The 11,314-nt window shown below is 39.7% G+C and overlaps 1 protein-coding gene and 1 pseudogene across 1 annotated transcript; one reads left to right on the forward strand and one right to left on the reverse strand.

The window, feature by feature from the left end:
- Window positions 1–2,478: 2,478 nt before the first annotated feature.
- LOC145500156 (uncharacterized) lies at window positions 2,479–4,892 on the reverse strand (annotated as a pseudogene).
- A 345-nt stretch (window positions 4,893–5,237) lies between these two features.
- LOC145499756 (uncharacterized) lies at window positions 5,238–7,933 on the forward strand. The gene has a single exon (XM_081479281.1). The coding sequence runs from the start codon at window positions 7,126–7,128 to the stop codon at window positions 7,930–7,932; it is 807 nt and encodes a 268-aa protein (XP_081335407.1). The 5' UTR covers window positions 5,238–7,125; the 3' UTR covers window position 7,933.
- Window positions 7,934–11,314: the final 3,381 nt, after the last annotated feature.

Genomic DNA, 11,314 nt, shown 5'->3' on the forward strand with positions numbered 1-11,314 from the left:
AAGCCATGGATAACCACTGCTTTAAGGGTCTCAATCAACATAAAAACAAACTTTTCAGACTTTTCAACTTTTCAATTATTAAACTAATTCCACCGAATAGCTCTTTTGTTCCCATTGTTTATTGTAGTCTTGCATTCAAAAAGTTAAACATGCCACTTCCTACCATGGATATCTCATCAACAAAAATTGTCTTGAGTTTCTTGAGTTGTGCCCTAATGGTATTTAGTCTGTCGCTGTCCAGTGCACAATACTCAAAACCTCTATTTGCAGGTATCTTAAAAGCAGAATGTAATGTATTGCCTTTAATTTTAAAAGCTGCTTTACCAGTAGGAGCTGCTTTTACAACTTTCACATCATCTGGATTTTCCCCTGCAATACTATTCAGATATCTTATCAATGCTTCATACAATGCATTGGTGACTTTACTTTTGCCAACTCCAGCACCTCCGCTTAAGAACAATCTAAGAGGGTCATCCCTAGTTTTTATTGAATGTAACACATGATAAATATGTTGTCTCTGTTTTCATTCGAAGAGTGGACAAGTGCATAATAATTATCATCAGACATCCGCTTTATAAAAAGTTCCTCCTCATCATTACTTCTAGGGAAGATTCCGATATCAAGTAAATAATTCACTAGGCTTCTCCTTAACAGCACAGTCCTGCTTACTGATATGCTTTGCATTTGGAGCAACAGTGTCAAAGTTGTCATATTCAGTATTATTCATATCTTCCATTGCTTTATCTAGTATTTCTGAATGGTATTCATGTTGACGCCTATTGCTGATAACTTTATCCTTAACCTGTTCAAATCATTCTTGGTAAGTCTAACATTCTTTCATTAAGTCAGTAGTTTCATTTTGCTACGGTGTATAAAGCATAAGCTGTTCTCGAAAATCGTTTTCTGGATCCTTATCTTTATTGTACCTAACAGATCGTGTGATTTTAGGCTCCTTTTGTTTTACTAGTTTCATTCCTCTTTAAGTTTGTATTCATGTAGCTCACATTGACACTCAGTGACATTAATACTAATAGGGTCATTATCAGTATTGTCATAAAAGCTTGTTTCTGGTAAGAAGTCATCAAGACCTGTGACTGATGACCCATTTCCACTCCAATCAGCCTGTTCATCTTTAACATAGTTATACCATGCAACAAAAGTTAGCTAAACACAACTTTTCTAACTGTTTTGGTCTCCTTTGATAATGCTTAATTATGTTGTCAGATTCTATGTAAGGTGAACTGTCAGGCAATTCCTTAAACTTATCCAGTTTCTTTAACAAAAATGTCCTGTAATCTGGAGGTGATGAGCTAATAAAATGAAAATCACGGAAACATCTTCTAATGGGCATTTGTAAAACAAGATAAACAGCTTCTTGGGCACTGATTTCAACTGCATTTAAAAATTTGTTTCCAATGTGCCTCACTCTATTTGTAATATCTTTATTACCAGATTGGGCTTCTTCAGATGCCTTTTCTAGAAGCCTGCTCATACCTCTCTGTCCTTTTGTAATGTAAGAGAGTATGTTTGTAGCAGATACATAAGGATCTAATACATATTGAATGTCCATGTTTGCTTGCCAGGCTTTGAGTAAAACATTGTTATAATTGTTTATCCTTATTTTGGTTGGTGCCCTTTTCAAACATAACGTTGCCCTCTTTAGGGTGTGTCTTATAGCTAAGAAGTAACTTTCTTCAGTCAATTGTAAGTTGTTAAGAAAACCTTCAAATGTTATATCTTCATCATAGTTCATGTTGTCAAGAACTTCTTTTATCTTTTCATTTGCAGTTCTTTTAACTTATAGAAGATGTTTGGTACAGACATTGCAGCTCTTCTATCCTGGCATCTTAGCTCCCACTTGCAAATTGTACTGTATGATACAGGAAACTTTCTTTCATTGTTGACAGGTCTACGTTTTCCACAGAATATTGTGGGAAATGATAAATATTCAGAATCTTTGTCCATAAATATTCCTAATGGTCTTTTCCCTTCTCCTGGGGCAAAAGAAATTATTGTCTACATTTTCTACTACATCTGGTTTCTGTAATAGTGTATCTGTGACCCTGGTGGGCGTTCATCAACTTCACACCAATCATTGCTATCTTCTTTTTCACAGCCTGGATTTTCATCATCTGCATTGGCAATACTATTTTGACAATCTTGTGTTTTATCCTCTGGAACAATTTTATCTGTTTGTGTATGTAACTCATTATTACTTGGAGTGTCAGAGTTTTCAACAAATTCACTCCAGTCTTCATGGACACTAGATTGCAAACTTATGTTATCTAACGAAGCATTTTGTACCTCTATACCTTCTCTCTTGAATAAATCACTTGTGTCTACAAGACATTTGCTGCATCTAATACTTTCTTAGGTCTAATATTTTGAAACTGGTACTGATGCTTATAGCTCAGACGCCTTTCAAGTTTTATTGGAATGGTTTGTGATTCATTGATGGTCCTTCCCGTACAAAAAATTTATAGTTTGACATGGTGAGAATCTGGCTTGAATCTGGCCATAATGTCATTTTTGCGGTGTGAGTTGAACGAGACAAAGCGAGACACCAGATTTGTCCCGCTACAGTAGTTGACTGAGACATTTGACTCGCTATGTTCTGAGCGATAATATGGCCAGAATTTAGCGTGATCGAGCGAGTCTGATTTCACATTGTTTACGATGATTAACGTGACATTCATCTGGCGGTATTATGACCGGGAATGGAACGATACATTGACATGATGGTTTAAAATTATTTACGAGCCCCTGTATTCTGAGACCATGACTTTTGTCATGCTCGCATATCGGCGATAATATGGCTGGCTTTGAGCGTGTCCCAAACACAACAATAAAATCAGTTCTGTTTGCAGAGCTGCCATTCGTGAAGATAATTGATTCGTAAAATTAACTTACGTGAAATAGAATAATCATTTTGGAGGAGAATCTCGCAGAGCCCAAATAAAATTATTTTCGTCATTATATTAACCTAATTGAATCCAGTGTTTTTGTTTTTTTGTTACATTAGATTTCAATATTACATTTTGCATATATTTGTGCGACTGGAGGAAGTTCGTGGAAAAGATAAACATGATCTCTTTATCACATACAGACATACAATAAGCATAGTTTATTTCTGTTTCTGTATTTGCAATGCCAGCACACCGCAGTTATATCAAGTGCTGCGATGATATTCGAAAAAGCAACGGTGAAATAAAACATTTCAATGTTGAACCTAAATTAAACGTAAACGTAGCACGGACGTGAAAGAATTTGAGAAATTTTATCTTACGACTCTTCATTTACCGTGCAAATGTAATAACACAAAGGCGGTATACGATGTGCAATTTTACAAACAAGAAAGAACTTGTTGCAAATACCTGCGATTGCCAGAGACATTAAAACCAGCGCACAGTTCTGCGACAGTTGGGGAACAACAAACAGCATAAGAAGGCATTGAGAAGTAATCTATATGCAATAAGGCCCCATTAAGTAGGCGATCTCATAGGTTGTTGATGTATTACTGTCATCACGGCCGCTACAAAGAAAACAACTTGTGCTTTAGATCAAGACAAATTCACGCCTGGCTAACCTTTCCTGAAAGTGCTTTCGACAAATACTTTTCCATTTTAGTTTTCAATCACGCTCTTTCTTATTAGGAAATTCGCACACGTAGGCCATGGAGTCCTCTTGTCTTCCTTCCACTGCTACGTTCAATGAAATGTATAAACAGTTTGTGTAAATGCCTTGGAGATTAAGCACAACTATCTTCTCAAGAGAAAAATGTGTGACTCGAGTGATATGTACCTTTGGATTGTAGTTGTTGCACGAAATTGGGTGAGCTATGGCAAGAAAAGTGGGCTCTTTCACAGAACTCGGCTCATATTTGATGCAGAACTTCACCATTGCAAACACCCATGTGTTGTTCACGCGATACTTAACAACCGCGCAATTTCTTTTGCGCAGACGCTTACACGGCAGGCCGCAAATTATGGGCAACAAAGTCGTTATTTCTAGTCTATTGAATGCCCAAAATCGTTCTATGGGGCAGGAAAACCCAAGATATTTCTCCAGGGCATTCATTTCCGCAATTCCTAAACACACCTGATATGCTGCACTTAAGACATACATATTTGAAAGGATTTCAGTCCTAAATTTAGATTTTCTAGCGTGGTTCAAGTCTTCATAAAGTAGATCAATTTCAGATCCTTTAGAGATACACTTCTCACGAACTTCGGGTAGTTTCTGGGTTATAGATACGGCAGAGATTATTTGGCTGTCAATGAACTGTGTTCCGTGGATAAGCTTTAAGAGAAATCCATTTTTGTCTTCAAATGCAAAACAGCTGTGTGTGTAAGTGGTCCAAGGTCTCTGACATCGTCCACTAAATGCAGTAACTGGTGAATGTTTAAGGGGTAGAAACGTGGTTGATATAAGTTTGAAAAGGACTTACAAAAGCCATCAAGGAGTCTGTCAGCTTCTTGCAAATCTGCTTCAGAAATTGATTCTTGTAAAAGAATAAAAATGGCGTTGACGAACAATGTGTAGTGGGAGAAATAAGTGTCAGGTAAAAGGCCATATAACGTAGGGAACCCGTAAAACAGAAGAAATGAACGTAACTCGCTAGCTTTCCAATACTTTAAGTGTTTGGAAACAGACCGTGGAAGTCGCTTTACTTCAAAGGTTGGTGAAATCTGATTTAGCCTCTCATCGATGTTCTCCACTTTGGAGAATATACTAAAGTGTTCCTTTGAAAAGGCAGGACTAAACCACAAAGTCAGAAGTAATTTCTGGACACCAAGAAGAACTCCATGCATGTAGTCAATGCCCATGCCTCGCACTAAGTCAAAGTGCTGTAGTAAAGAAAGCCGCGATGGCCCTTTTACTCCATTCACAACATATCAATTTAAACCCTGTTTTTGGCGCCTGGCGGCTTCAAATCCGTTGTCTTTTACATTTTCTGAAGCTCTAATTGGCCCTTTAGGATTATCTTCTTGATAGGGAAATGTTCTGGAGTGACCACGAATACCTGTCTTAACAGTTTGGCCTGGTTGTAACCATTTCCAGCAGCCATTTTCACCGTTATATTGCATACCATTGCACAGTAAGCAACAAGCTGGAAGGTCACAAGTGCAGGCAAGCAAAATTCCTCTGCAAAGGAAGTTTCCTCTCTCCGGTGAGTTAACGTAAACACCCTTTTCAAGTGCTGCAAAAGAGTGTGAGTGTGGTTTGAGGAAAGTTCATTGTTATCAATAAAATCGATTGGGAAATGCGGTTGGGAAGGTTTGTGACGGAAATCTTCTGATTAGAACTTTGAGTTGTCTCCGTGGTGTCTGATGGTCTCAGATCCTCTTAACGGAATGGTGGACTCAGCAGTGTATCCTGTGCTGAAAGCGGCCTCTTGTTGCACGCCTAATTCCTCGGAGGCCAATTCACAGGGCTGGATCGTGCGTGGCAAACTTGGCAAGGAAAGGGGAATGGTAACATCTGTGAATAAATATTCGTCCTCAGTTGTCCTTTGGCGCTTTGAACATTTTTCGTTTCTAGGAACATTTGACATGTTCTGTTCGGTGCTACAAAGCATTGCTCACACAGACCAATCTCGACTCACTGTACTGACTGAGAACAACTACGGAGCAATGATTTCAGTGTAACAGTATCACACCCTTGATGAGATATTTGTAGTTTGAAGTGATGACCCAGGGTCAAGCTTTTGGCTTCTTTGAGGCATGTCACCACCAGATATCAATGTTTCTTCAGCCAATGGTATAGTCCATAATGGCTGTCACTTGGCGTGCCTATCAACTTCTGAAGTAATGAGAGGCCCTGATTGGCTGCCGTTTTGAAAGCTCATTTCAATCGGTTTTGCGAACTGTTCGAGTAGGAGTTTTGGCACAAATTGTGACCGTTTGGGTTGTTTAGCCTCCTTTTTCCTATTTTTGGAGCTTTTCCACTGTCTGAGGTAATGGCCGAGATTTTTTATGCCTGTGCATATTTTGCTTGCAACAAGACAGTCAGTGTTGTACCGAAGTCTAAGTGCATACTACAGGGTGAGTTCAAGGAGCAAGAGAAAGTAGGAGTGAAATGGCGCATTCAGGGAAAGCAGCAAGTGTTTATTGGGACTATCCTCCATGTGTGCCCAAAATGTAAGTAAACATATTAAGTAGAAATGCAAATCGCAAGTATATTTGAAGCTGCTTAACTATTGCTGCCTTTGTCCGACTCTTAATTTTTCCCAAATTAATATTTTAAACCGTTGCTGATGGCGCACATTTCGGCTGATACCTGCACAGCTCCAGAATAGTTGCATACGCCTGCACTCTATTAATACTTCTTTTCAGACAATCGTTTTAATTATTACAAAGGCCAAAGTATCTTTGCCCCATTTCTTGCTTTTATGCAATTTAGTGCCACAAATATATGTTGTTGTACTTGGATTTCCATTCACAAATAAGCGCGGGAAACCCCGTGTCAACATCTTTAAGATGCTATTCTCAAGTCAAAGTTCGTGTTCAGTGTTAAACAAACAATCTAAACACGAATGAAAACGTCTTGAAAATGTCACTCCCTTGCGTGGTTTTCAAAAAAAAAAATTTTTGTATTGGAATGTTCAGTTTCTTCAAGTTTGCGTGTTTATTGCGCTTGGCTGAAAAGAAAAGGCACGTGACCATTTGAATTTTGGCTGAGAGGAACTAGGATCTAAATACTTTTTCGGTGAAATTGTTGATTATTAAAAGGAATGCCTTTCGGATATTTAGAAACTGGTACTAGGTCTGCATTAGATTAAATAATTACTTATTACTAGGAGCCTTTTTCATGAGATTGTGAGCAGGTCTGATTTTTTCTTTCTTTTTCATTACCGGAGTGCAAACTTGCCTGTCACGAATGTGGTGCCATGGAGGGAAATAGATTTGTTTCTATGTTCTGCATTGTGTTACCTGTGAAAAAAAGTTTTGCATGAAGTATATCTAGTAGACTACACTTGTATATCTTTGGCTATAGCTGAGAAACATCTTCTGGACAGCTATGCAGCACACTTGCACCTGTTCATCAGATCAGCCATAAGTCAAGGCCGTGACTATATCACCGCAGACTTGATTCAACAGTGGCGCAAAGAGAAGACGCCTAGTGATGATGACTTTGACAACGAATCAAGCTCTCCTCCCAGGAAAGAGGTTCGTTTCCAAGGCGAAAGAAAGCAATGCAAACGACTCACTGAGAAGAAGTAATAAAGACGAGACACAGCAAAAGAAGAGCATTGCTGCATCCTCTATGTTGGCTTCACAGGAAATCATTACAGTTACACAATACAACGATGTTTTCCCCGTCATAAGTGCTCCACGCAACGATCACCCACAGCAACAGCAACAGTTCGAGCAGCAGCGACAACAACAGCAAACACAGCAACAGCAACAGCAACAACTTCAGCAGCAGCGTCAACAACAGCAAACGCAGCAGCAGCAACAGCAACAACTTCAACAGCAGCGACAACAACAGCCACAGCTTCAGCAACAGCGACAACAGCAAATGCAGTCGTGGCAACAACTTCAGCAACAGCAACAGCAACTGCAGCAGCGGCAGCAACAGCAACAACTTCAGCAGCAGCGACAACAGCAACCCCAACAGCAAATGCAGCAGCAACAAACGCAGCAACTGCATAGTCAGCATCAACACACACCGGAACAGCAACACCGCAACCAGCGCATGTCGCAACAGCAATGTCTTCAGAGGCAGCAACAAAAACTGCCAGAACAGCAGAATCAGCAGCGACAGAAACAAAAACAACCTGCAACCCAAGCAAGTATATCAACAGCAGCCTCAGCAACGCCAACCTGTGCCGCAGCCGAATTGTACTCAAGAATGAATTGTTCTACAGCACTGTACCCCACCAGAGGTAAACAATCAACTAACAAATCTGTTACCACTAACAAGTCTTGATCAACTCATGGAAGAGCAACAACAGAGGCCACAAGGTATGGGAATCCAGTGAGTGCGGTGAATCTAGACGAGGCTAATGATTTGGGAACCACGAGATCGGCTTTGAAGTCAGCCATGATAACTCTGGCAGAGTATGAAGAAGACTTCCACGACGATCCTGAAGATGGACCTTCTCTTGATGACTCTGGTATTACTGAAGATATCACTGGAATCGACGTAGAAAGTGAAAATTGCGAAGTTGATCCACATATTCAATTAGCTGCCTTGAAAAAGAAAATTACAGAAATGGAAAAAGAGAATGAGGAGCTAAAGGTTCAGCTGAAGGCTTTCCAATATGCTGGTATGTTTTTCTACTAAAAATATGTAGGTTAAGTAGTGAAGCCTGCCCTCAGCCTCTTACCCCTAACCCACACATCAGAAAGAAGAAACCCACACACGTAATCTGCATAGCACAAAGTATAAAATTTAATCCAATAATCCGATAAGATAATCCGATTACGTATGCATGAAAGACAAATGACTTTCTGAAGCTACTTACCCTTAAAGTTAAGGCCATTTCTCTCAAATGCTTTGAAAATTGTGAATAAAAGACCTTCCAATTATTGAGTTCCCGACTCTGGTCAAGATGGCGGGTCGGTCGAGTTTTGCGAGCTCTCTTACATTTCATTTAATAATATGTTTACTCCTTGCTCAAGTCTCGAAGTTTTACCCTCAAGGAACCCAACACAGTAACCTTCAAATTCTTATGGCTACAAAAGACGCAAATGAAGTGAAGCTCAACGTTTATCCAGCAAAGTCAACTCCGAGATCCCTCGCAACCAGCATGGCGAACGCAACGAAGACCATGAAGCTGATTCGCTTTATACGCCTTCTAAATACAGCCATGATTGCAAATGTCATTTTATTATCGAATGATATACAACTAAATCCAGGCCCTGGGCCTATTCAACATCGTGAAATGAGGAGCTTGCGTCTATTCCATTTGAATATCTGCAGCCTAAGAAATAAGGTGGACGAGCTTCGACTGTTCTGCGAAACACACAAACCTCATGTGCTATCGATAAACGAAACATGGTTGGATGAGTCATTTTCAGACGAAGAAATTTGGCTTCCAGGCTTCAATTTACTGAGGAAAGATAGAAATTGCCATGGGGGTGGATTAGCAGTTTACATCGCTGAACACCTGAGCTTCAATCGACTGGACGAAGCAAATCCCGAACTAATGTGTGCAGATTTAGAAGCAATTTGGTTTGAATTGTCTCAACCGAAATCAAAGAAGCTGTTGGTTGGCTCTATTTACAGATCACCAAATTCGGATATTTCCGCTTTTAATTCGAGTTTGGAGAAGACCCTAAACAACCTTAAGAGTATCGGTGCGGAAATGGTACTCATGGGGGACTTAAATGTTGATTTCTCCAAATCAACAACATCTTATAAACACCTTCAACAGATAACCAAGTCATTTTGCCTAAAACAGTTAATCAAAGGATTTACAAGAGTAACGCAGCACACCAGAACTTTAATTGATTTATTTTTCACCTCAAGGCCAGAACTTTATTTCGCCGGTGTTGTACCAGTTGGTTTTTCTGACCATAGTGCTATTTTTGGGGTAAGAAAGCTACACAGGATGAAACGCCCTCCACCAAAAATTATTGAAACGAGAAATTATAAACATTATAATCCAGCATTGTTCCGTGATGACCTAAAACACATCCCATGGGAAATCATCGAACTCGAAGAAACACCAGAGGGTAGTTGGAACGCCTTTAAAGACCTTTTTCTAACAGCTGCTGACAAACACGCACCCATTGTTACGCGTCGCGCCCATGGATATTCAGTGCCGTGGTTAACAAGCGATCTAAAGAAACTTATGCAAGAGCATGATTACCACCACAAAAAGGCCCTAAGTACAAACAAAGAACAACATTGGAGCAATTATAAGCGGTTACGCAACACCATAAACACAAGAATGCGTAAAGAAAAAATTGACTATTATGCAAATCAACTGGCGGATGAAAAAGACCCAAAGGTGATGTGGCGAACTTTGCATAAAATCGTCCCCCAAAAAATCAAATCAGTACCTTCAAGCAGTGATGGTCTTACAGCCTCAAGATTCAATGGCTTTTTTACATCGATCGCAAACTCTCTGAGCAGCCATTTTGAACGTTGTACTCTGCCAAAAGTTATGTCAACTAGAGTTGAACAAGACTTTGTCCTTGAAGAGGTGTCATCCGGATTTGTTCAAAAAGAACTGCTCAAAATGAAGTCAACTAAAGCTACTGGCCTCGATGGAATTCCTGCTCGATTACTGAAAGATGCAGCAAATGAAATATCTAGACCAGTCGCCTACCTCATAAATTTAACAATTTCTACCTGTATGATACCATCTGAATGGAAAACTGCGAAGGTAACTCCAATATACAAATCGGGCGATAAGAGCGACCCAAATAATTATCGTTCGATTTCAGTCCTTCCGTTGATTTCTAAAGTAATGGAACGAGCAATTCAATCACAGCTTGTAGCATTTCTAATCAGAAACCATTCCTTGTCAGTGCATCAATCAGGATTCCGTAAGAAACACTCCACTGAAACAGCCACTGTACACTTTGTTGATCACATTTTAGAACAAATAGATAAACAGATGATTACCGGGTCTATTTTTATAGACCTAAAAAAAGCGTTCGATCTCGTTGACCACCTCTGCCTGCTCCACAAACTAGAACATTATGGAATTAGAGGGAAAAGTTTGAAATGGTTCGAAGACTACCTTACAGCTCGATCCCAGAAGGTCAAATACAACCAAGACGAATCATCGAGCTTAACTATTAGTTATGGGGTTCCCCAAGGATCCATACTGGGCCCGATACTATTTGTGATATACATCAATGATCTCCCGCAAAGTCTACTGAAGTCACAAATAGGCATGTATGCCGACGATACTGTTATATATTTCTCTGATTCCTGTCCAGATATCATCAAGCAGGTTCTTCAAAACGATCTTACCAATGTTGAGAAATGGTTAGTAAGCAACAGGCTGATACTCAATCAGAGTAAAACTAAATGGATGCTGTTTGGAACTAGGCAAAAACTAGAACACTGTCCAGACTATAAAATAGAGCTTCACGGGAAAAACATTGACAGAGTATCAAGCTTCTGTTATTTAGGGGTAACACTAGATGAGAATCTTTCATGGAACGAACATGTAGAATTGATTTGTAAGAGAGTAAGAAAACGTCTCGGCCTGCTGTCACGCATACGACCCTACCTTACTCTAAAAGCTGCTAAATGCGTGTATAATTGTTTAGTTCAGCCGATTTTTGATTACACTAACACGGTATGGGATGGGCTGTCAATCGGTTGCAGTAACAGCTTGCAACGTCTG

Source organism: Orbicella franksi, chromosome 10 (genome assembly GCF_964199315.1).
Source record: "Orbicella franksi chromosome 10, jaOrbFran1.1, whole genome shotgun sequence".
Classification (NCBI taxonomy): Eukaryota; Metazoa; Cnidaria; class Anthozoa; order Scleractinia; family Merulinidae; genus Orbicella; species Orbicella franksi.